At 37.1% G+C, this 27454-nt stretch overlaps 1 protein-coding gene across 7 annotated transcripts in view; it reads right to left on the bottom strand.

Annotated features, from left to right (window-relative positions):
- Stau2 (staufen double-stranded RNA binding protein 2) overlaps window positions 1-27454 on the bottom strand; it is a 616065-nt gene that overhangs the window by 142953 nt on the left and 445658 nt on the right. For all 7 annotated transcript variants that reach the window (XM_090338967.1, XM_090338966.1, XM_090338968.1 and 4 more), the window contains 4 exons: window positions 23682-23838; window positions 22122-22229; window positions 18435-18647; window positions 10811-10948 (listed from right to left, as the gene is read on the bottom strand). In XM_090338967.1, the coding sequence (XP_090195093.1) occupies window positions 10811-10948; window positions 18435-18647; window positions 22122-22229; window positions 23682-23838 (616 nt within the window). The remainder of the gene's footprint in view (window positions 1-10810; window positions 10949-18434; window positions 18648-22121; window positions 22230-23681; window positions 23839-27454) is intronic.

The following is a 27454-nucleotide window of genomic DNA, read 5'->3' on the forward strand; positions in this document are numbered from 1 at the left end:
TAAGAAAATAAAATCACACTATGTAATATTACATATTCAAATTGAAGTGTACATGGAGAAAAATATGGGAATGGTCTTCAAATTATCACTAGTGTATCATCTCAAAACAGTAGATTCTTAGGGGACTTTTTACTTTATGTTTATATATTATTTAATCTTTTAAAGCATTAAACATGCATTATTCATATAAGCAGAAAAAGTACAATATCTCTTAATGGAAAGTTCAGGTGAGTTATAGTCACATTTAGTATTCTTTATGTCAGTAAATTGAAAAGGCTGTCATTCATGACAGTGCTATTTAAACTAATGTTTACATTACATTTCAAGTTTATAAAGATATTAGCCGAATAGAGATTCCCTTCTTGAATACTTGTTTGTTAAATCTGTCATTTAAAATATGATATAAAAATCAATGTTAAAAATTCATTAATAAAAAAATTTTTTAAGGTATTAGCCGAGCACCAATGGCTCACGCGTTTAATCCTAGCTTCTTAGAAGGCTGAGATCTGAGGATCACAATTCAAAACCAACCTAAAGTCCATGAGGTGCTTATCTCCAATTGACCACCAGAAAACTAGAAGTGACACTAACCTTGAGCAAAAGAGCCCAGGGACAGTGCCTAAGCTCTGACTTCAAAACCCTACAACTCACAAAAAAAGGAAAAGAAAGAAAAAAAAAGATGTCTATTAAATAGATAGTAAAAAGCCTGGTATATACAATGATTAGTATGATACTATGGTTAAGCACAAAAGTTTAGGGGTGGGAATGTGGTTCAGTGGTAGAGTGCTCGCCTAGCTAGCATACATGAAGCCCTGGGTTCAATTTTCTCAGTACCACATAAACAGAAAAAGCCTTAAGTAGGATTGCTGCTCAAGTGGTAGAGCACCGTCCTTGAGTAGAGAAAGGCTCAGATAGACCCCAGGCCCTGAGTGCAAACCTCAGCACTGACCAAAAAAAAAAGTTTTTAAATCAGACTGGGGTATATACAACTTTACTATTACCAAGCTGTATGAAATGTTGTAAATTACTACTCATCTCTAGATCTAAGTTCTTCATCATTAAAACAGAAGTAATATCAACTATTTCATGCTATTCCCTTTAGAAAATTAAGCAAGATAATCTATATGATTGTGTTTACTCAATCACAATTATTTGATTAAAACTGAAACTTTTTCATAGTCATCTTTTGTGAGCAATTTAAACAATTTATGTGTGTATGTGTGTACATGTATGTATATATGTGAGAGTACATATAATGTGTAAATATATTAACATACAGTTAAATATACAATAATCATCTTATCTCCACATGTATATATTCTGAGTTGGTGATGCCATGTTAGATGCATATGCTATTTCAGAGATGAGAAAAGAGAAAAATCTAATTAGAAGGCAGAAGAGTAAGTCTTATAAGAAAAAATTCAGAAGGCAGCATAGAAAATACACAGCTACAGTAGACTTGTTTTACATGTGATCTCAGTAACTAGAGAGAAAGACAGGGTTAACCACAAGCTGAGAAATAAAATGTAACTCATAACAACTATGGATAAAAGAAGAAATCTCAAGCGGGCGTGGTGGCTCATGCATCTAATCCTAGCTACTTAGGAGGCTGAGATCTGAGGATCAAGGTTCAAAGCCAGCCTCAGCACAAAAGGACTTGAGACTCTTATCTCCAATTAATCTCTGGAAAACTGGGAAGTGGGGCATGGCTCAAGGGTAGGGCAGCAGCCTTGAGCTGAAGAGCTCAGGGACAGTGCCCAGGCCAAGTTCAAGCCCCATGACCCACAAAAAGAAAGGAGGAGGAGGAGGAGGAGGAGGAGGAGGAGGAGGAGGAGGAGGAGGAGGAGGAGGAGGAGGAGGAGGGGAAAATCTCAATGAAAATTAGAGAATATTTAAATAAAGAAAAATGAAAATATATACTCCCTTTCTAGAGGAGTATCCAGAAGAACATGTACAGCCATAGAGCTTATGGCAGAAAGTGATTTAACATTGACCTCAAGAATTACAAACATAATAGCAAAATGGACCTAAAGAAGACAGAACACAAATAGCAGAAATTATGAAAATGAAAATAAAATAAAAAACCAAAAGTTGATTCCCTGGGATGGCTAATAAAAGGCTACACCAAAGGTAAGACTGATCAAAACAATATAAGCTACAGCTATTGTTAGGTGGTGTGACATCTGAGTAGCTATGTACAAGGGCCTGAATTCAGTACCCAGAACCATAGAAACAAAGAGAAACAGAGACAGTGACAGAAAGAAACAGAGGGAGGGAGGGAACAAGTAAGAATGGAAGGGGGGAGATTACCATAGCTTCTGTATCACCACAAAATAAGAAATATTAAAGATTATTAAATTATTTTATGGTAATTTAAATAAAGTAAAAATCTTCTACACAGCACAAATCACAATTGCCACAGAATAAACTCATTATCAGGACTATAACTACTAAAGAAATTAAAACATAACTTATTTTTAAAAAATTTTCCATAGCTGGGTGCCAGTAGCCTCCTAGCTACCCAAGAGGCTGAGGTCTGAGGATCGTGGTTCAAAGCCACCTGGGGTACAAAAGTCCATGAGACTCTTATTTCCAATTAACCACTAGAAAACCCAAAGTGGCATTGTGGCTCAAGGGGTAAAGTGCTAGTCTTGAGCTGAAGAGCTCAAGAACAATGCCTGGTCCTGGAGTTGAAGCCCCATGACCTACAAAAAGGAAAAAAGAAATTCCTGTTTCTCCAGCAAGTTCTTCCCACTACTCAAGAATTATGCTAATTTTGCTCAGGGACAATGCTCAGGCCTAGAGTTCAAGCCTCACAAACAACCAAAAAGAAAAAGAAAAAAAATTATGCTAATCTTACATAAATTCATCTAAAATTGTAAAAAAAAAATTCATTTACAATTACATGGCATCAATTTGACTTTAAAACACAACAAAACAATATAAGAAAAGTTGTACTGTTTTTACAAATAAACATGGATACTAAGGTTTTAAATAGCATGATAATAGTAGAGTAACATAAAATAGCACAATAATAGTACAGTAACATACAAAGAGTGGTTTGCCACGTGAAAGAAGACAAAAATTGATGGGATGTATTGCTTTAATCAGCTGAGAAGATAAACTATATAGTCACGCTAATAAACTGAGTAAAAGAATTGTTCATAATGAAAATTATTAGCAAACTAAGAAAAGCAACAACCTTGATATGATAAAAATACATTTTAAAGACCTACAGTAAACCTTAACATGTATACTTAATGATGAGTCTCTGAGATCAGAAACAAAACAAAAGTATATTCTATTACTTCTAGTACTTAACATTTTGTTACAAATCCAGGGTAGAGTAAGAACAAGAAAATGTATAAAAATCAAGCAGAAAAGGAAATGTTATCATTTATAGATATTTATATACAGGAACTCTAAGATATATATAGGTAAATTATAAATTAATAGGAATGTTACTAGCATTTTGTATAAAGGCCAGCATAGAAAAAGTTAACTGCATTTCTATTAATAGTCTATTAACATGCAAGTAGAAAGGAAAGGATATTAGAAAATATCATTTTATTGAACACAAACGAAATACTCAAGAGTATTTAAGGCCTCTATAAAACAATAAGCATTAATGAGAAACACTAAGAAAATCTTAGTAAGTAGAAAGTCATAGTCATAGATTGAACATATGTAAATTCAATGAATTCTAATAAAAAACCAAACACATATACTTTTGCAGTAGTTGACAAGTAATTTCAAAATTTATGTAGTGTTAGTGGTGCACTTGAGAGGTAGTGGCAAAAAATTCTTGAGGTCAAGGACAATCTGGGTTATGTATCTAAACAAAAATAGAACAACATAAGGCAAAACTTACACAGTAACCTGAAGACAAGATCTTATGCAAGAGGGGCTGGGAGTGTGGCCTATCAGGAGAGTGCTTGCCTAACATGCATGAAGCCATAGGTTCAATTCCCCGAACCACATACACAGAAAAAGCCAGAAGTGGCGTTGTGACTCAGAATGCTACCCTTGAGCAAAAAGTATCCAAAGACAGTGCCCCAGGCCCTGAGTCCAAGAGCCAGGACTGGCAAAAAAAAAAAAAAAAAAGATCTTATGCAAGAAAGAACAAGGTGATTTGTCTGTATGTTTAGACATAAAAATAATGTAGGGGGAGGGAAATGGGCACAAAAACATGAGAAGCGTGTGAGAAGTAATGCTCCTTTCATTTGGTGACTATAACTGTAACCCCTCTATTAATTACAATAAAAAATATATGAAAGGAAAAAAAGTAATGTAAAAAACAAAGAGAAAAATAAAAGACAAGATATAATTTTAGTGCAATCAACTTAAGTACATTAAAATTACTTATTATTTTTTCCAGTGCTTGGTATGCTCCCCAGCTTCACCAGCCCCACACTGCTGCTAGAAGGGCTATCTCAGATCGAATTTACTGAGGGTTCAAAAACTTGCCAAAGTAAATAGAAGCAAAAGACCACAGAGCAGTTAAAACCAGTTTTCATCTGTTTTTACATGTTACACATACCTCACTCAATCTCAGTCCACTTTTCCTCTGGTTTCTCTCTATATCTCACTTATCTATTTTCCTTTGGACCCAGGTTTCTGCTCTTGGACTTGGCAGCTGCAATGCTGTTCTCACCTCTCGGTTCACTATCTGTGTTTGCCAGATTTCCACTGGACCTATTCTGATATATACAAGATCTACTTCTTCCAGAACAGAAACTTCCCATTACATTTCCCCCTCATGCATCCTCTTGACTCATACAAGTTCTACTAACCATACAGTCTGTAGGTAGTTTACCCAGAATAAATTGTTAGTACTAAGAAGACACTGCTAAAGAACTCATCAACCCCTGCTAACAAACTAACAAACTCAGTGGTCAGGAAAACTTTTTTTTTTTTTGCTGGTGCTAGTGCTGGTGCTGGTGCTTGAACTCAGGGCGTGGGCGCTACCCCTGAGCCTACTTTGTGCTCAAGGCTAGCCTTCAAACACTTGCCACAGCACCACTGCTGGGTTTTTCTGAGTATTTTATTGAAGGTAAGAATCTCACAGACTTTTCTGCCCATGCTGGATTTGAACTGTGATCTTCAGATCTCAGCCTCTTAAACAGCTGGGATTACAAGCATGAGCCACCAACACCCGGCTTCAAAATAGAATTTTATTATAAAAATAAAAAAGGAATATAAGTAAACTTCATAAATAACCTTGTTAATTTTTACCAGCAAGAATTTTCCATTATTTTACCATCCAGTAAATTTAAGATGGCCAGACTTTAGCTTTTAAACAAATCATGTATGTAAGTCCTCAAAATAATCTAAGAAAGAGTTTTAAAATGGCATTTACCCAAAAACATTATTTTTTACTGGGACACTAATTTGATAAAAAAATTCATTTATATACTTTAATAATTTAAAGATCTTAATTAGAGGTAGAAAAGTTCTAGTGAGATGCAAAATTATAGTATTCTGATATGCAATTTTGTTATTGTTTGAAAATTGAAAATACTTTCTATCAAACAAATGAAAGGTTTTAAGAAATTTGCTTCACAACTATCTATCTAAATAATATCATCAGAATACTCGTTTATTTCAAGTAACTATTTTTCTGGTAATAGGTAAAAGTGAGTGTATTATCTCAAGACATTTTCTTCCACAAATGGTAACACTGCTTGTGGAGTTTATATAATAGCCTTTATTTTTTATAAAGTTGCTGCAATATTATAATGAATACTCCAGGGCTTTTAGAATAGGAAAAAACAATATGAATTCAGTGTGAAAACATTTAAAAGCACAGCCAAATGTCTCCACTTGATTAGAATATTTATGAATAGCCATAAAATAGGAGCTGGCCTAAGATGCTCTAAATTCCTCTAAAGGAGGGGTGGGGGAGTATTCAACTCTATAGAAAAGGGCTTAATACAGCTAAAACATACTACATTCTAGGGCATGTTTAAATTTTAGGTGATTTCTTTCAATTTTTAGAAGTAAAAGAATATAACCTAGAATTCTCAAATGTTAAAAATCTAAAAGCAAAAAGGATTAATATATTTTACCAAGTGGAAATACTAGAACAACACTGCACCATATCCTAATAACAGCTACATAGTAATGTATTTACTATCCATGGAAAATTCCCCCTTTGCACATCTGGGTTTCCCAGCACTGGTTTATCTGTGATCCCATTATTTCCAACAAGAGCCTGCTCAGTAAGGCAGAAAGCTAACAGATATATATATATATATATATATATGTATATATATATGTATATATATATATTTCATGATGTTCTTTCCAAATAATTGCATTAGTTACTGTGAGATTAAAAAATACAGAGACTCCTCCTTGAACAATTGTTTGTTAAACTTGTCATTTAAAATATGATGTAAACATAAGCCATAAAAAAAAATACAGAGACTGGGTCTGGGAGTTTGGCCTAATGGTAAAGTGCTCACCTAGTATATATAAACACCCAGGCTTGATTCCTTGGTACTACATACGTATTTTTAAAAAGCCAGAAGTGGTGCTGTTGCTCCAGTGGAAGAGCTCTACCCTTGAAAAAGTCCAAGGATAGTGCTCAGGCCCTGAGTTCAACCCCAGAACTGACCCCCCCCAAAAAAAGATAGATAGATAGATAGATAGATAGACAGACAGACAGACAGACAGACAGACAGACAGACAGACAGACAGACAGAGAGGCGGAGGATAGATAGAGTAGCTGGGCACCAATGGCTCATACCTATAATCATAGCTACTCAAGAAAAAGGCTGAGGGCAAGGAGTTTGGTCTAGTGGTAGAATGCTTTCCTAGCATGCACGAAGACCTGGGTTCGATTCCTCCATACCACATACATAAAAAAAAAAGCTGGAAGTGGTGCTGTGGCTCAAGTGGTAGAGCTCTAGCCTTGAGAAAGCCCAAGGACAGTGCTCAGGTCCTGAGTTCAAACCCAAGACTGGCAAAAAAAAAAAAAAGGAAGGAAAGGAGGGAGGGAGGGAGGGAGGGAGGGGGGGAGGGGCTGAGATCTGAGGATATCAATTCAAAGCTAGCCCATGCAAGAAAGTCTGTAAGCCTCTTATTTTGAACTAACCACCAGAAAACCGGAAGTAACTCTGTGGCTCAAAGTAGTAGAGCACTAGCCTTGAGCAAAAAAGCTGAAGGACAAGACCATGTCCTGAGTTCAAGCACAACAATCAACCAGCCAACAAACAAACAAATATAATCAGGAAGGATATCAAAACCATGCTGACAAATCAATATGACAGAATATTTGAATTACAAAATATTATATGATCAGCAGTTAATAAAGTATCAATTTTACCTAGACTATATAAAAGGCATGGGTTTCGTTTTCAATGGAATTTTTTCCATATATTTTTTATTGTAATTATTAGAAGGGTTACATTACATTCACCAGATGGAAGGTGCATTACTTCACATACATTAATACCCCTTCTCATGTCTTGGTCCCCATTTCCCTCCCCCCCATCTCCACCCTTATCTTGTTTTCCCCCCTTTCCTATCCAATTTCAAATAATCAATGGAATTATTTTTAAAGAACAGGTTTGGGAAAATTTTTTAAAACATAGACTGGATGTTAAGATTATTCTAATGAAGCATGTCTAATAGAAAAACTTGCCATATTCTAAAGAAATACACAAAGTATATAAGGTTGAAGTAACATATGGTTAGAAATTACTACAGGATGGTTGAGATTTTGACCTAGTGGTAACAGTGCTTGCCTGGCATGACAAAGACCCAGGTTCAATTCGTTGGTACCACATATATAAAAAAAGGCAAAAGAGGTGCTGTGGCTCAAGCAGGAGAGCACTAGGTCTTGAGAAAAGCTCAAGGGCAGTGCTTAGGCCAAGAGTTCAAGCCACAGGACTGACCAAAGGAGGGAAAAAAAGTAAGAATGAAATACTACAGGAAAAGAGAGATAAAAAGAAGAAAAGGAGGCCAGGAGTTTAGACTAGTGGGAAAAGCGCTTGCCTAGCATGCATAAAGACCTGGGTTAGATTCCTCATAACCACATACATAGAAAAGGCTGGAAGTGGTGCTGTGGCTCAAGTGGTAGAGCTCTAGCCTTGAGAAAGCCCAAGGACAGTGCTCAGGCCCTGAGCTCAAGCCCAGGACTGGCAAATTTAAAAAAAAAAAGAGAGAGAGAAAAGGGAGGGAAGAAATATCTAAATTTTTGGGGGGGGCCGGTTACTTGAAGATAATAGGTTTCACCACCATCCTCAAATCTCAGCGTCCTCAGTAGTTAGGATTATAGGCAAGAGCCACCATCATATGACTGGATATATTTAACAAAAACTCAGAAGCAGCCAGGTAGTAGGCTGGCAAAAAAAAAAAATTAAAGAAACATTTCTTTAAGATTATAGCTTGAAAAAAAAAAAGATTATAGCTTGATACCCATCAATATCCCAATGTCATTCTTTAAAGAAATAGAAGAGGCAATCCAAAATTTCATATGGAATAATAAAAGACCCCGTATAGCAAAAACACTTCTTAGCAGAAAGAACAGCGCTGGAGGAATTTCAATTCCAAACTTTAGACTCTATTACAGAGCTATAATTCTCAAAACAGCTTGATACTGGCACAGGAACAGGCCTGAAGACCAATGGAATAGAACTGAGGACCCAGATATTAAACCACAGACCTATGGCCACCTAATCTTTGACAAGGGAGCCAAAAAAATAGAATGGAAGAAAGACAGCCTCTTCAACAAGTTGTGCTGGCAAAACTGGTTAAGCACCTGCAGAAAACTAAAGTTGGATCCTTCTTTGTCACCTTGCACTAGAATTAACTCCAAATGGATCAAAGACCTGGAGGTAAAAGCTGACACACTGAAAACTTTACAGGAAGGAATAGGAGATACACTAGGCCTCCTTGGCACAGGTCGAAACTTTCTTAATAAGGACCAAGAATCACAACAAATCAGAGAAAGGCTGGATAAGTGGGACTGCATTAAACTGCAGAGCTTTTGTATGGCAAAGGACATAGCTAGTAAACTAATCAGGAAGCCTACAGAGTGGGAGAAGATCTTCACCAACCAAACAACGGAAAAGGCCTCATATCTAAAATATATCAACAACTCAAAAAATTGAATCACTCCAAAACTAACCTCCAAAGTAACAACCATCCCATTAAAAAATGGGCCAAAGACTTAAAGAGAGTCTTCTCTGAAGAAGAAACAAAAATGGCCTATAAACACATGAAGAAATGCTCAACATCTCTGGTCATAAAAGAAATGCAAATCAAAACAACTCTAAGATTCCACCTCACTCCAGTTAGAATGGCCAGGATCAGGAAAACGAATAACAACAGATGCTGGAGGGGATGTGGCCAGGAGGGATCACTACACACTGTTGGTGGGAGTGCAAACTCGTTCAACCACTATGGAAAGCAGTGTGGCAGTGCCTCAAAAGGCTAAACATAGAACTCCCCTATGACCCAGCAATTCCACTACTTGGCATTTACCCAACCATCCAGAAACAAGGACATACTAAATCCACTAGCACAACAATGTTCATTGCAGCACTATTCACCATAGCAAAGATATGGAACCAACCTAGATGTCCCTCAGTTGATGAGTGGATCAACAAGTTGTGGTATTTGTACACAATGGAATTCTATGCTGCTGTCAGAAAGAATGACATCGCCCCATTTGTTAGGAAATAGAAAGACTTAGAAAAAATCATATTAAGTGAAGTAAGCCAGACTCAAAGGAACTTAGGCTCAATGGTTTCCCTCATTCGTCATAATCAGTAGAAACCTTGGGCTCTACTAGCAGAGATCTGCAATAGAGCAGAATCTTGATACATAAGGCCATATAATGTGAAGCTAATTGAAAGGACCTCCAGGATAGTGAAACAAAAGCCATATAATGAATGATTGTTGTCCTTAATGTACTATGTTGTCTCTCATCTCCTTTGCTGTCCCTTGGTTATCTCATATTGGTATAGTATCTCACTTTGTTATCTGATATATTGAATTTACTTGTATTTGGATATTTGAAATTTGATAGGGAAGGGGGGAAAACCAAGACGGGTGGGGGATGTGGGGGGGGGATGAAAATGGGTACCAAGACATGTGAAAGGGTATCAATGTATGTGAATTAATGCACCTTCTATCTGGCAAATATCATGTAACCCTTTTACTAATTACAATAAAAAAAAAAAAAAGATTATAGCTTGAACTGGCAAATAAAAGATAACTGGCCAGTACTGAAAGAGGGCATTTTAGACATTTTCACTTGCTTCTATCTCCCACCCACTAGCCAATGCTCAAGCAAAACCCATCCTTTGATCAATTTTCTTGGCTATACAATGTAGTAGTCACATTTCAGCAATGCTCAGTCCCAGCACAGTTACAGCTCTCTTTGTAGAATTTTCCTGATAGCCTACGAGCTCATGCTCTTGGCCCTCTTCCATCCATTACATTCATTCTTCTAATTTTGTTTCTAATTCCATTTGTCTCTAATTCCCAGTCATTAATAGACTTTGGCTGAAAAATGTAGCACATGAAGAGATAGGAATAAAATGATAGTGTGGTAAATAACCCACATGAACTCATACGCCCTTTCAAACCTCATGTTGTCTACTCTAACCTGTCCTTGACACTGCTATGTTTCCACGACATTGATAGGTAAACTCAGAGGGAATGAATGCTTTACACCGCCAAGTTTTACTTTCCATTAAGTTCTAGTCTATCTTTGCCCCACATCACTATTCTATCCCACAAATTTCTAAATCTTTTTGATAGTTTTAGAAACATTTAATATAATAGTTAGAAATACCTGCATCACAAATTCTCGACGCCGAGGCATTCCTCTTTCTGAAAGCAAAACATAATCTGGCTCTTTTTCCTTTTTGGCCTGCTGAATTTGAGCCAGGCGGCTAATAGGGTTCATTCCTTGACCGTATTCTGGTCCAGCCTAAAAAATAATTCAGAAACATTTCAAAATAGTTTGTATGAACTTATTACTAGGTTTGATCATCAACACAAAAATAATTAAAACTGAATATGCATTTAATAAATAACTTAAGCTACTCCACATTGAAAAATTTAGTCAACAGCAATGAAACGAGCTCATAAGAAGATAAGTACACAAATGTTCACAGAAGCTTAATGTTTATGTGTGTTATCCAAAAATTAGAAATACCAACAACTGGTGAATGTATTAATAAGTGGCAGTAATCCACATAATAAAGTCATGAAATAGTCATAAAACAGAACCAACAATTCAAACATGACACAACATGAATGAATCTCAAAATAGTTATGCTGAGACCAAGAAGTCATAAAAAAGCATGGTTTCTCGGGATCTGAGGGTGGAGAATTATAAAGAAGGCATGAGGAAACCAGTAGGTACTATACCACATAGCTTTATTATCCTGATTGCAGTCGTGGTTTTCAAAGTGTGCATATGTATATGCATACTCAGACACACATATATATCCATTTATGTGTCAAATAGTATACTTTAAATATGTATAGTAAGTTTATGTCAATTACATCTCCATAAAGCTAGTTTTTTCTGTGTATATATCCTGGGGCTTGAACTCAGGACCTGGCTACTGTCCTTGAGGGTTTTTCTGCGCAAGGCTAGCCACTTGAGCCTCAGCTCCATTTTTAGCTTCTTTGGTGGTTAACTGGAATAAGAATCTCATGGACTTTCTTGCTCAAACTGTCTTCAATCTCAATCCTCAGATCTCAGCCACCTGAGTGCTAGGACTATAGGCATGAGCCACCAGCACCTGGCCATAAAGCTATTTTAAAAAGCTAATCAAATATAAACCCTTAGCCTAATTTTGTTTAAGTTCTAAAAACTAAGTGCCAGTGATTGTATATAGAGATTCCCTTCTTGAACACTTGTTTGTTAAACTTGTCATTTGAAATATGAAGTAAAAATCAATGTTAATAAATTCTTTAATAAAAAAAAAAGCTAACCAAATGTCATTTCTAAACTCAGGAACGTAGCACTCTAGCACTTCAGCTATGCCTCTAGTTTTTACTGCTTTAGGTTGGTTTTCAGGTGCTGTCTTCTATTTGCCCAGCCAGCATCAGACCCTAGTCTTCATAACTATAGGTCTTGTGTAGCTTAAATCAGAGATGTGTTCCACCATGCTGGCCTGTCAAGATAAGGCCTTACTAACTTTTTGACTAGGCTGGCCTCAAACCATAAGGCCCCAAAGTATCTACCTTTCAATTGCTAAGACTACAAATGAAAGCCACCAAAGCCTATTCCAAATAACACTTTTTAAAATGTAGGAAAACTGTATGATAGGAAATGATACACAAAACTAATACTAGTGGTTGTCTACAGGAGACAGAAGGAGGTATAAGGGAAGAGTGGTAGATAGAGAACTTTAACCTTACAAAGAAATGGTAATAGTTTTACATCTAATTAGCATATTTACAAGTTATATGCGAGGTCATAAACAGCTTTTTACATGTACTATGACTGGAAAAACTAAATTTTAGTTCTGTTTTGTTTTGTTTTGTATGTGTGTGCCAGTCCTGGAGTTCTAACTCAGGGCCAGGACACTCTCCCTGAGCTCTTTTGCTTAAGTCTAGCACTCTACCACTTGAGCCACAGCTCCACTTTCAGCTTTTTTTGGTGGTTAACTGGAGATAAGCATCTTATGGACTTGCCTGCCTCGGTCCTCAGTTCAAAGCCTCCTGAGTAGCTAGGGGCCACTGGCTTAAAAATCAAATCTTTTATGAATCAAATATTCTTTCTGCATATGAAGTTTCTCTCTATATTCATTCTTTGTAGAAATGATGATCTGCATAAATTATATGATCCAAACTTTTCTGCTAACTTTGAAGATTGATTCTTCACTAGGTGGAATGCCAGTGGGGATCACTGTGTTACAGGACTGCACACTGTATTGTTCTATGTAAGAGTCTCTGTACAGACTTAGTTCTTCCTGATAACTATTAGTACTCAGTCTTAACAATGTCCAGCTCAGAGATGCAGCCTCCAGGTCAGAATTATCATGGCCTTTTAAACTATGTTTAAGATTTTGAACTTTATCCAAAGAGTAATGGGAAACTACTAAAGGCTTTAATCAGAGGCATGGCAGGATCAGACAGGCGGCTCTGTAAGATCATACTTTTTAAAAGATCATTTGATGTCAAGAACACTCACAGGAAAGTCAGCCAAAACCTGACTGTGGGAGTTCAATACACTGTGATTTGAACCATAAGGATGCAAGAAGGGATGGAAAGAAGAGAAATGTTGAAATGACAGAGTCAACAGGACTTAATGACTTACTGGATATAAAGGAATAGAAGAGAAATTGAAAACTATCACAGCAGAACTGCAGTACCAGCCCAAAGATTAAATATGCTAGAGGACAGTAGAAAAGTGATATTTTGGACACAGAGCTTGATGTACCTGTGAATTATTACAAATGTGTTACGACACATGGTACAGCACAGAAGACAGCACTTGTGAATCATCCATATAAAGACTAAATTGACTCTCCAGATGAACAAATAGCCCAGTGAAAGACTATGATAAAAAAAAAAGACTGACAAGCACTATTATAATAGGTAGTAAAAGAAGAGGGATCGAAGGACACTTTCAGCTTTTTAGAAAATGCTGGTTCCTTACCTGGTTTACACATAAAAATAAAAATTAAACTGTAAAGACTATGAGGAAGAGATAATGAAAAAAGACAAATACAGATTTCAAAAGTATCTTTTCCAAAGAAATCATTGTAGATAAGAATTCCACATAATAAGAGCCATGTATATATGTATATATATATATATATATTTAGATAAAAATGAAATTTTGAAAACATGAGAATGGACTTAGTTTCTTTCTTTGACTAAAATTAACTACCAGCATCCTTAACAATCAAGTTATTCTTTGATTAGCATCCAAAACCTAGTAAGGACAGTTTTCCTTTAAAAAAAAAAAAAAAGTTCCAGGCACCAGTGGCTTATGCTGGTAATCCTAGCTACTCAAGAAGCTGAGACCTGAGGATTGTACTTCAAAGACAACCAGGGCAGAAAAGTACGTAAGACTATTATCTCCAATAAACCAATAGAAAACTGGAAGTGGCACTGTGGCTCAAAGTGAAAGACTATTAGCAGGGGCCGGGAGTTTGGCCTAGTGGTAGAGTGCTTATGTAGCATGCACAAAGACCTAGGTTCGATTCCTTGGTACCACATACATGGAAAAAAGCCGGAAGTGGTGCTGAGGCTCAAGTGGTAGAGCTCTAGCCTTCAGAAAGTCCAAGGACAGTGCTCAGACCCTGAGCTCAAGCCTAGGACTGGCAAAAAAAAAAAAAAGAAAAGAAAAAGAAAAAGAAAAGGACAGCACTCAGGCCCTGAGCTCTATGACCAAAAAAAAAAAAAAAAAAAAAATGAGGACCAAGACATGAGAAAGGGTATCAAGTACGTGAATTAATGTACCTTCTATCTGGCAAATATAATGTAACCCTTCTATTCATTACAATAAAAATATATGAAAAAAAAAAACAAAAACAAGTACAGCAAAATTTGTACAGGGCCTAGTGTTGCTCAAATAGTAAAGCACTTTCTAGGCAAAGAAAAGAGAGAAGCTGGAGCAACAGGATGGAAGGAAAGAGGAAGAAAAACTAAATCTACAGAAAATTTTACTTCCAATATTGGACTTTATTTGAAGTTGTGACTTAAAGAAAGAAAACTGTATTAAAGAACAGGCAAAAATACCCAAAGACATCATCATTAAAATTGTACATGTTGGGCCGGTGATGCGGTGACTCAGGCCTATAATCCTAGCTACTCAGGAGGCTGAGATCTGAGGATCAAGGTCCAAAGCCAGCCCAGGCAAAAAAGAACCTGAGATTCTTATCTCCAATTAACCTCTAGAAAATGGGAAGTATGGCTTGGCTCAAGGGTAGGGTGGTAGGTTGAGCTGAAGAGCTCAGGGACAATGCCCAGGCCCAGGGGTAGGGCAGTAACCTTGAGCTTAAGAACTCAGGGGCAGTGCCCAGGCCAGAGTTTAAGCCCCTTGATCCACACCCCCCCCAAAAAAAAATTACATGTTGGGGCCAGGAATGTGACCTAGTGGTAGAGTGCTTGCCTAGCATGCACAAAGCCCTGGGGCTCTGAGTCCTTGATATCACAAACACAGAAAAAGGTAGAAGTGGTACTATGCCTCAGAAGGAGAGTAGTAGCCTTAAGAAAGCTCAAGGACAGTGTCCAGGACCTAAGTTTAAGCCCCAGGACTAGTTAAGAAAGATTACATATTAACAGTAACTTCTTAAAGAGAGTAAATCTAAAAGGAGTTCACAATTATTATCTACTTTCAAATGGACACTACAGGCAGACAGACATAACTCGGTCTAAAACTTGCACTCCTGTAAAACCTTGGGTAAGTTTCTCAAACACAAATGATGTTGTGTATAAGATGAGATGACTGCTATCATGGTTAAGAGGATCAAAAGACAGTACGAAAGTTTTACTTTAATAAAATTAAAGCAACTCATTCTTTACAGATCTTTTCCCTGTTTCTTTTCTTTTCTTTTTTCCCCTACCAGTCCTGGGCTTGAGCTCAGGGCCTGAGCACTGTCCTTGGACTTTCTCAAGGCTAAAGCTCTACCACTTGAGCCTCAGCACCACTTCCAGCTTTTTTTCTATGTATGTGGTACCGGGGAATTGAACCCCGGTATTCGTGCATGCTAGGCAAGCACTCTACCACTAGGCCAAACTCCCGGCCTCTCTTTTCCCTGTTTCTATGGGGCATAAGCAACTGCAATCCCTAGCTGTATAAGCATACATTTACGATGAAAAAAAAAATAGTTGCTGGCATAAGGTCAGATTATACTTTAAAATATGTAGATTCTGGGGCTGGGAGTTTGGCCTAGTGGTAGAGTGCTTGCCTAGCATGCACGAAGACCCGGGTTCTATTCTTCGGCACCACATATGTAGGAAAAAAAAAAGCCAGAAGTGGTTCTGAAGCTCAATTGGTAGAGCTCTTGCCTTGAGAAAGTCCAAGGACAGTGCTCAGGCTCTGAGCTCAAGCTCAGAAATGGCAAAAAATATGTAGATTCTAATTCATTACATGCTTGTTGCTTTTGTAAAATATCCTTTCATATCAGAGGATATGATATCTACAGGCCTGATTTTACATAAGACAGACATAGCACAAGTAATTCCAAGTGTGATGTATATAAAGAAAAATGCAGAGGAGTAACAGAGTCCAGGATTGGGGGAGGCCTAGAGAAGGCTTCCTTGAAGAAGTCAAGTTAAAGCTGAGAGCTGAGTGATGGATAGGGGGAAGTTCTGAAACAATATGCTTATATATTAGAGGTAGAAGCAAAGAATTTTGAGAGTTCAAAGTGTTTCTCTTGTCCTTCATCCTTCACGGGTATTTTAACATCTATACTTAAAACAAGAGTTAAATTTATATCCTATTTTAGAAATGTATATTTTTAGCCTAACAGCTTTACATTCTTAAATTATTAAAATTGGCTTGAGTTCATTGATTAGACAGAAGTCACTGTAAACAGCTTTTTGCTGTCATTCTAATGTAAAGTACTGTTATTCCACCAGAGAAACACTACAGATGGTATGCATTTAAATATTTTTGAAATATACCCTAGATACATTTATATACATATAAAATGGAAATATAATATCAGACATAATATCAATACTTAATATTTATTCTGTACATGACTAATGATAAACGTTTAACAATTACTAATGTATTCTGTGCATTGTTTCAGTTAAGACTTACAATAAGATTATGAAGCAAGTACAAATTATTATTCTCACTTTATAAATGAAGACATTTATAAACTGAAAACTGATTCCAAATAGTCACATCCTACTCCTTGATTGTGTGGGTAGAGCCTATGAATGAGTGCCAGTGTTTATCAGATGCACGGACCGATGTCCTTCTAAGAGAAGTAATGCCAGTATTCACTAGAAAGACTATGTATTTAGCTGGGCACTGGTGACTCACACTTAAAATCCTAGCCACTCCAGAGGCTGAGATCTGTTGATCTTGATTTGAATCCAGCCCAGCCAGACAAATGCAAGAGATATTTAACTCCAATTAACCAAGACAAAGCCAGAAGTAGAAGTATGACTCAAGTGATATAGATTAATCCTTGAGCAAAAAAGCCAAGCAAGAATGTAAGATCCTGAGTTCAAGCCCCAGTCCCAGCACACATAAGTACTACACTTACGTAATTATTAATATAGATACGTAATTTTAAATAAAACAATGGTACAGAGGTATATAAATATCTAAAATATGCTCCAAAAAAGTCATCAAGGATTGTGTACTTCATATCTATCATCCTGGATTTATAGAGCCTAGTGAGAAATCTGCTAAACAAGTGAGGCTGAACTGACACTTTCTCTACCACACACAGATTCATCTATCCCAATCTTTGTCTTTTTTCTTTTTAAATCTAAATAAAATATGACCCAATAAAAGAAATATTCACAACACTTTCAAAAGCTGTGTGTTCTGTATTATTCCTAAGCAAGTTACAGATGCCTGAATGAACCCAAAATTAAGCTATCAACCTCGGGCTGCTATGAGTACTACATATGATAAAGCATACAAACTGCTGGGACTAAGTCGAACACATAGATTACTTGGCAATTTCTACCTGCTGCTGCTATCAACTTGGTTAGCATTGTCTGTATGAGTAGTACTCGGCATCCTGTTGCCATTTGTTGCTAACCTAGACATCACTATGTAGCAGTGTTGTTGAAGAACACAGCTTACACATCAGAGCAGTTCAGGATGTTTCAGACAACAGCTAAATAAAAATGAGCAACTTCTTTGAATATGTTTGTGAAAGCTTATTTGTTAAAAGGACAGATAATATCATATGCATTATATAGTTATGATGAGAATTATACTAAAGGAGATATGAATAAACCATAAAAAACTATAAATGTCTAAGGTACTGCTATTCTTTAAAATGAAAAATACAGGCAGAAAGGTGTTTAAAAAGCAAGGGAGACTTGTCTAACTGACTCTACGACAACTACTGTAAGAAAAACTTGTATTATAACCACTGCACTATGGTAACAACAAAGATAAATTCTGAGAAATCTATCATTACATGACTTTATCGTTGTGTAAGTCTGAGTCTGTTTACCCAAACTTTGTGAAGCTTCCTACACACCTAAGCTACGTGATATAAATGACTGCTCTAAAGACAGAAACCTATATAACGTATTACTTACAAAACAACTGAGGCACTGTAACATAGCAAGATTCATATAGCTAACCATATCTTAATAGAGAAAAGTGCAAGAAAAAATAATTTTCTACCCTACTGTGATCTTATGGGACCATCATCATACATGTAGTCTGATCATTAATCAAATGATGGATATAGAATATGACTATGCAAGTTTAGAAAAAGGAACTAATATTCACAAGTACTCACCTTTACTACTGTTTTAGGGCGTTTTTTAAAAAATAGTTTTGGCTTCTCTACCACAGGAAGAGGTGGGAGTTTTTTAAGTTCCTGTAAAACACTGGTTGCAGCACGTTTCTTAGACAGTTTTTTGCTATTTCCTTCTCCTTCTGCAGAGAACTCTCCCACTGACACCCGTGTAACAAAGCTCTTCATATGAGGTGGTCCGCTTTCTTTAATAACCTATTAAAAGCAGGTAAACAGTAAGCAGCATGTAGGCACTTAAGATGTGCTCTTTAAAACACGTATCTTTTTTTAACATTCATATCACAAATTCATACTAAGAACTAAGCCAAATCATAGTACTTCTAAAGAAAGCTTTATGTAAGCATGGTATCAGCACTTCTGATTCTTAATTAAGTTGAAAGAAATGAACACACATTCAATTCATAATCTAAATTTATTATTTAAAATAAGAAATTCTAATTATAGTTTCTCCCCAATTCTTACAGAACACAAACAGAAGAACAAAAAAATTAAAAATCAAATTAGAGGCCGGGAATTTGGCCTAGTGGTAGAGTGCTTGCCTAGCATGCACAAAGACTTAGGTTTGATTCCTTGGTACCATATACACAGAAAAAAAGCCAGAAGTGGTGTTGTTGCTCAAGTGGCAGAGCTCTAGCTCAGGCCCCGAATTCAAGGCATACGACTGGCAAAAAAAAATCAAATTAGATTAGATTAGACACTATAAAAGAGTGACAAATTATATATAATTGTGAACACTCCTAATGTTCTCCTCTACCAGGGTAAATTAGCAAATGTCTTACTGTATTCTATAACCTGTGAAGCAATCTTATGTGGGGGCCTCTCTATAAAAACAGGTGATGAGACAAAGGACAAAGAATGAACCAGTGTGACAGCGATAATCACAAGACAATATTGTTAGAAATGAACTTTACAACTTGGGAGGTGGTGAGGGGAGGAAAGGTAGGGAGAAAAAAGATGGGAAAAGATAACAAAGTTCAGAAGTAATGTACTCACTACCTCAGGAATGTAACTAGAACACCCCCCCATACAATACCCTGATAATAAAATTTCAAATAAATAAAACAAGCATGAAATCATAATGACAAAAAAAAAAACAGTGATACGTGACAATTAACCTCACAGTGCTTAGAGATTTCAAAGGCTTCAGAATGGAAGATTCATGAGATACAATCTTAAAAAGGTACATGATATATCTAAAAAGACCTAGCTTTTAGAAACAGAAATTATAAATCTTTCAGCTGGAAATTTCTCTAAACCCTAATTTGTTCTTTTTTCCTTTCTTTCTTTCTTTTTTTTAACCAGTAGCCAGTTTGAATTCAGAGCCTCAAGCTTGCTCAGCTGGTGCTCTGCCACTTGGCCCATGCCTCAAGTCTGAGATGGCATCTGGTGGACTTCTTCCCAAACTAGCTTTGAATGCTACTCCTCCAGATTTTCAGCCTCCCAAGTAGCTAGAATGATCTGTCCTTACTTCCAAATTATGCCAGTGTGTAGAGAAAAGATGCCTTCCAAACCCTAAATGCTCAAGAGTTTAGTCTCTTTCAAAATTCTGACCACCAGACAGATGACGGTGATTCATGCCTATAATCCTAGCTACTTGGAAGGCTAACACCTAAGGATCACAGTTCAAAGTCGGCCTCAGTAGGAAAGTCCATAAGACTCTTACCTCAAAGAAGCAGGAAATAAAGCTGTGGCTCAACTAATAGTGCTAGTTTGGGAGGGTGGGGAGGATGCTCAGGAATAGCTTCCAGTCCTGAGTTCAAGCCTCAGGACAAGCACCAAAAAAACGGGGGAAAAAGATAGTGTATTTGCTTTGTCGCTTAATATTATATTGAATTTCATGTCCTAATACTAGAGAGCAACAGAGGAAAGGAATGCAAAAACAGATTCTCAAAACTCCAATATTACTAAGAATGACACATTTATCACAAGTATACTTTCCCAGTAATTTTAAGTTTACTAATTTAAGTAGCAGTTGTGTATTTTAACCACTTCGATATACTCATTTGTTTTTTTTGCCAGTCTGGAGCTTGAACTCAGGGCCTCACATTGTGCTCAAGGGTAGCACTCTGCCACTTGAGCCACAGTGCCACTTCTGGCTTTTTCTGTGTCTGTGGTACCAAAGAACTAAATCCAGGGCTTTGTGCATGCTAGTCCAGCACTCTACCACGAGGCTATACTCCCTGCCCCACTCACTCATCAATTTTTTAAAGATGCTTCTAGCAACTTAATAGAGAACACAATAGATCACCATTTTGAACAGCAAATACTTTGTGTTATGCTATTGTATACTAAGCTGGTGTCCCCAAGGGCTTCAGTGACTTATCATACTGCCTGATGCCATTTGGTGTAGTGGCCCAATACTTTTTAAGCATATGCCAATAATTTTTGTAAGTTTAACGTGTTCACCATCATTTCTTGATGGTGCCTTCTTCATTCTTCGGTTTTCAATCTGCTCCAGGCTAAGAAATCAGATAACCTACGTTGCTGGAATTGTGTCAAGGAAGAAAACAGTTTCTCAGTCTGAAGAGAAACTGTGGGAGTTTTCTACTGGATGGCAGCACTGAGTTTTGAACTTGGAAACGTGTACTTGCAAAGCAGGCATTCTATCAATTGGGCCATGCCCCCAGTCCTTTATTACTCTGTATATTTTTTTCCTGGACCTCGCCTCAGATTATGATCCTCCCACTTTTGTCATTCTGTGTTGCAGAGATCCCGGACAGATAGAATCACACCTGGCTTACTCACTGAGACGTGATCTCACTAACTTTCTGCTGGGGTTGCCGCAAACCACCATCATCATGCTCTCACTTCTCAGGTTGGAGGGTTCTCCACTACTGTTTGAGCTTATTTCCTGTTCCTTGGCCACTTTCTTAACATGAGCTGCAAAAATCTGTGACGTCTGGGGCTGGGAATGTAGCTTAGCGGTGGAGTGCTTGCCTAGCAGTCATGAAGCCCTGGATTCAATTCCTCAGTACCACATAAATGGAAAAAGCCAGAAGGGGCTCTGTGGCTTAAGTGGTAGAGTGCTAGCCTTGAGCAAGAAACTGAGAGACAATGGCCAAGCCCTGAATTCTAACCCTATGACCAAGAAAATGGGGAGGGGGGAGAGACACCCAAATGCTATATAAGGTATTACATATTACCTGACACATAGAAATTTTATGCTAAGACTAGAAATGCTATGTATAAAAACAGCTTAGTGCAGAGAGACAGAGTTCAGCAGTAATGTATGGTATGGGAATGGTTTATATATTTCCCAGGGCACTTCATCAGTTTAAACACTTGTGAATTTGACCACAGAAGTATATTCATGAGTTTGAATATTTGTGAGATTGAATATAGCAGTTATATTTACTTTTGCAGGAGGATTCTACTTCACTATTGTTTTTTTGTCTTTGTCTTGGGTTTTTGGGGGGGTTTTTTGCATGTCCTGTGGCTAGTGCTCTATCACTTGAGCATTCTATGACTTCTGGCTTTTTCTATGTATGAGATACTAAGGGATCGAGCCCAAGGTTTCATGTGTACTAGGCAAGCACTTTACCACTAGGCCCCGCTCCTAGTCCCTTCACCATTATTTTGATTGTGTGCTTAAAATAAACAGAGCAAGGGGGAAAAAACAAAAACAAGAACAAACACACAAAAAATACAAGATCTCTAAAGTATACGTACCTCAAAACTAACAGGCATATTTCGCTTCAGAGCAATTTCAAACACTAAGCTGATCTCAGATTTATTTGCATCTTTGTCATCTTCCATTTCTTTTCCTGATTCACCATTCTAAATCACAAAAAAGAATAATATTAAATCTTCACTTTATAATAAACTTTACAAACATATTCTACAGTCAGGAAGACCTAGCTAATACATAGTAAGCAACAACAACTACAGACTGTACCTAGAAGCTTCTCAAAAAAACACAGTAATCAAGGTTCTGCTGCCACATTTTTTGTTATGTAGAGGCATTTAGTGCTAAGTCAGGAAATCTCTCACTCATCAGATACTATTTTGACTTATACTACATCCTTATACCTATTCTTGTTAGAATTTCTACCCATCTCCCACCCCACCCTAATTCCATACAAATACTCCATTGCAATTATAATATGATCTATGAAAACCATGTCATAGAATGAATACGTATGCAAGCCTAGCTACTTAAGCTCTGTCTGGCACTGGCACATAGTCACTTATTCTCTTATTTAACACTTACTTCCAGACAATATCATCTGTGCTGAACACAGTATAAGTATTTTAGAAACATAGAGACAGAATTCCTGCTGTCAGAAGCTTATAATCTAACTGAAAAACAGATGAACAGTTTAAGAGCCATAATCTGACATTCAAAAAAAATCCCAAAGTAGAAAGAACAGCACGTTTATGGAAAAGAATACTTGCAAAGGTTCACCTGTTGAGTTTGAAATAAATCAAGTGAAGAAGTCTAGAAAGAAGTTGCCTACAACATAGGATACACCTGAATAAGAGGTACTATTTTGACATGGAGAAAGTAGCTAAAACCATGAGAATAGTTAAAATTACCTAAGACTAGGCTCAATATTCTTGTTTATAATATAAAGTAGAACTCAAAAATCCATAAAGATATCCATAAAGACTTCAAATACCTTACTTCTAAGCTGGGCACGGATTACAGGCTCTCGCCTGTGATCTTAGCTACTCAGAAGGCTAAGATCAAGGAGGATCAAGGTTCAAAGGCAGCCCAGGCACAAAAGGACCTGAGACTCTTATTCCCTCTTAACCTCTAGGAAAATGGGAATTGGGGCTTGGATCAAAGGTAGGGCGGTAACCTTGAGCTAAGAGGCCAAATTCAAACCCCATGACCCACCCCCATCCCCCAAAAAAGACAAGCTCCTAGGTAAACACAGGATAATCACTGCTCAATAAACCTAGCATTAAATGCAACGTAAACTAATAAAATCTCACCCTTATACAAATATACTCAAATCCTGAATTGTTCCATAGGTGAACTCTGCAGGTGATCCCAAGTTTTGAAATGTAGGGCCCTTCTGGCAAAAATAAGTGAGTTCTTGTTTAGTTACCTGGTTGTTTACCCAGAAGTAAGTCACCAGGTAATAGAAGCAAATCTTAGCAAACTATCATACTGTTTTTCTTCCCAAATAGAGTATATATTTACATAATACACTTGTTTGTGTGGTCAAGAATCCCACTGGGAAAGCATAAGAAAAAGACTGGTTTCATGCAGCAAGCACCCACCTGAGATTTTTCTGGAATTGGCTCATTCTGCAGCACCTGAAGAGCTTTCATTGCAGCATTGTGTCTTGCAGCTTGCCGGGTCTTTCCTTCACCAAAAAATTCATTATTTCCTACAGTGAGTTGAACGTAAAAGATCTTAGGCATTGGGCAATGGTACCTAAAATAAGAAAACAAAAACATTAGTGTTAGCTTAATAAAACCACTTTACAATCATTAGTAAAATTTGTTTTAAGATGTTACCAACTGTATAATGTACCATACAAATCCTCTAATCCTAATAAAATTTTAACCTCATGAATATATTTATGATAAAATGTGAGTCAATATTATCTGTAGACAACAGTATATACTGATTCCACAGCAATGTGGAATACCACATTAAATAGAAGTAAATACAGTAAAGAAAAAAAAAAGTAATTGAATCACAGAAGACTTCCTGGCAAGTTTTCAAATTTTGGTGGACGTGAGGTAAATGTTGTGGGGCTGAGGTGGGGGCATTGCAGAAACAGGGGTCACTGCACACATAGCTACCCGAAGACAGCTCTCATCAGAAACACAGTGGCAGGAAAATGGACTTAACTGGATTAAGAGGAATAAGAATATCACAGTATGAATGTTTTTACTTGACACACAGTAATGTACAGACAAGTAGAGTAAATATTTCAATATATGTACCCAACATGTAATAATCAGATTAGGGTAACTGGCACACATATATAACCTCAGACATATCATTTCTTTGTGTTGGAAATATCCCAAATGCTCTGTTTAAAATAGGCAATTAACTAACATCAACTATAGTTATCAACACAGAACTGAAAGTTACTCTTCCTTCTTAAACTCCTTTCTAGTCTCTATAACTCGTATTCTATTTTCTACACTTCTTTGACCTAAATATATGTAAGAATGTGTAGTATTTTTCTTCCTGGGCTAATTTGACATCACATGGGCCCTTGAATTCAACCTATGTTGACTCATATAAAAGAATTTATAAGCTAGGTACCAGTGGCTCACATCTGTAATCCTAGCTACTAAGGAGGATAAGATTTGAGGGTTGCAGTTCAAAGCCAGCCCTGGCACAAAAGTAGGTGAGACATGAGACACTTATCTCCAATTAATCACTAGAAAACTAGAAATGGCGCTATGGCTAAAGTGGTAGAGCACTAGCCTTAAGCTGAAGAGCTCAGGGACAGTGCCCAGGCCCAGAATTCAACCCCTACGAACAACTAAAAAGAAAGAAACAGGAAGAATTTATGGACAAATAATATAATCTATTATAGGCCAAACTCCCAACCCTCTCACAGTCTTCTGTGCCTGGGCCAGCTTTGAACCACAATCCTCAGATCTCGGCCACCTGAGTAGGTTAGGATTACAGGTGCCTGGCATACACCACTGTGTGTATGTGTGTGTGTGTGTGTGTGTGTGTGTGTGTGTGTGTGTGTGTGTGTGTGTACTCTGTACTTCAAACTACCACTGTGTGTGTGTGTGTGTGTGTGCTCTGTACTTCAAACTAGCTACACAAGTACTTTATCCCTTGAACTGTTCCTCTCGAATTTTGTTTCTCTTAGTTTATCAGATAGGTTTTTTGTTGTTGTTTTTGATACAAGATCTACCTCAAATGATAATTCTTCTACCTCTACAAGCTATCTACCTAGGATTGCAGGCCTGCCTCACCTCGTCCACCTTGGTTTCCAGGTAAGGTCTAGCTAACTTTTGCCTAGACTGGTCTCAAATCAGAGTTCTCCTATTCTTACCTAGGATTCTACAGTATGGGCATCTCTCTCAGTTTACACATTTTCTTATCATTCATCCATCAATAAACAACTAAGTCAATTCCAAATCAGGGCTATTATGAATAGCTCTGCAACACACATGCAAGGACGATGTCCCTTGAACATACTAACTGCAGTTCTTCTCCTTAGATACCCACAAGTAATATAAATAGGTTATAAAGTAATTCTACTTATACTTTTTTTTTTTTTTGCCAGTCCTGGGCTTGAGCCCAGGGCCCAAGCACTGTCCTTGAGCTTTACAAGGCTGGAGCTCTACCACTTGAGCCACAGTACCATTTCTGGCTTTTTTCCATGTAGGTGGTACCGAGGAATTGAACCTGGGTCTTCGTGCATGGTAGGCAAGCACTCAACCAGTAGGCCAAACTCCTGGGCCTACTTATAGTTTTTTGAAACATCCATGTTCTTTACAATAACTGTTCTGATGTATATTCCCATCAAGAGTGAGAAGTTCCCTTTATCTGCATTCTTACCATCACTTGTCTTTTTGATAATAGTCATTCCAACTGGAGTGACATGGTATCTCATTAAAGTTTTGATTTGCATTTCTCTGATGACTACTGCTGTTGAGCAGATGTTCAATTCTTAAGAATTATTATCAAGTATCACATTATTAAATATTAAATAAAATATATTTATGTTTAAACTAAAAAGCCTAACAGAGCCGTCAGAAAGAAGAATATCGCCCCATTTGTAAGGAAATGGAAAGACTTAGAAAAAATCATATTAAGTGAAGTAAGCCAGACTCACAGGAACATAGGCTCAATCATAATCAGTAGAAACCTTGGGCTTTCCTAGCAGACATTTACAACAGAGCAAAACCTAGATATATAAGGCCATATAGAGCGACACTAAATGAAAGGACCTCCAGGATAAAGAAACAAAAACCATATAATGAGTGATTGTTGTCCTCAATGTAATATGTTATCTCTCATTTCTTTTGCTATCCCTTTGGTTATCTCATATTGTTACAGTTTTTTACCTTGTTATCTGATATATTGTATATATGTCTATCTGGTTATTTGAAATAGATAGGGAAGGGGGGAAAAGATGAGGGGCGGGGCAGAGGGAGGGAAATGGGGACCAAGACATGAGAAAGGGCATCAATGTATGTGAAATAATGCACCTTCTATCTGGTGAATATAATGTAACCCTTCTATTAATTACAATAAAAAATATATGAAAAATAAAGCCTAGCAGATTTGTGTCTAATGAGACTGAGGTAACAAAGTATGACTATAGAGTTACAATAATACAGATATGAGAGGATAAGAGGACCTGAAACAAGTATAAGCCTAGAAGGAAATAAGAAAAAAACAGGAACATAGAATCAGTGGCTCACCACTATTTACCATAGCAAAGATATGGAACCAACTCAGATGCCCCTCAGTTGATGAGTGGATCAACAAGATGTGGTATTTATACACAATGGAAGTCTATGCTGCCATCAGAAAGGACAACATCGCCCCATTTGTAAGGAAATGGAAAGAGTTGGAAAAAAATCATATTAAGTGAAGAAAGCCAGACTCAAAGGAACATAGGCTCAATGGTTTCCCTCATTTGTCATAATTAGTACAAACTTTGGACTCTTCTAGCAGAGGTTTACAATAGGGCAAAACCGAGACACCATATAGGCCATATAAGATGAAAGGATCTCCAGGATGTAGAAACAAAAGGCATATAATGAGTTATTGTTGTCCTTAATACACTATGTTATTTTTCATCTCTTGTGTTGTCCCTTGGTTATCTCATATTGTTACAGTATCTTACCTTGTTATCTGATATATTATATATATGTTTATTTGAAATAGGATAGGGAAGGGCAAAAAACAAGATGAGGGGAGAGGTGTGGGGAGGGAAATGGGACTAAAAACATGAGAAAGGGTATCAATGTTTGTGAAGTAATGTACCTTCTAGCTGGTGAATATAATATAACCCTTCTTATTAATTATAATTTTAAAAAAGAAACAGTGGCTCACACTT

This window comes from Megascapheus bottae, chromosome 9, assembly GCF_031878675.1.
Source record: "Megascapheus bottae isolate mThoBot1 chromosome 9, mThoBot2.hap1, whole genome shotgun sequence".
Taxonomy (NCBI): domain Eukaryota; kingdom Metazoa; phylum Chordata; class Mammalia; order Rodentia; family Geomyidae; genus Megascapheus; species Megascapheus bottae.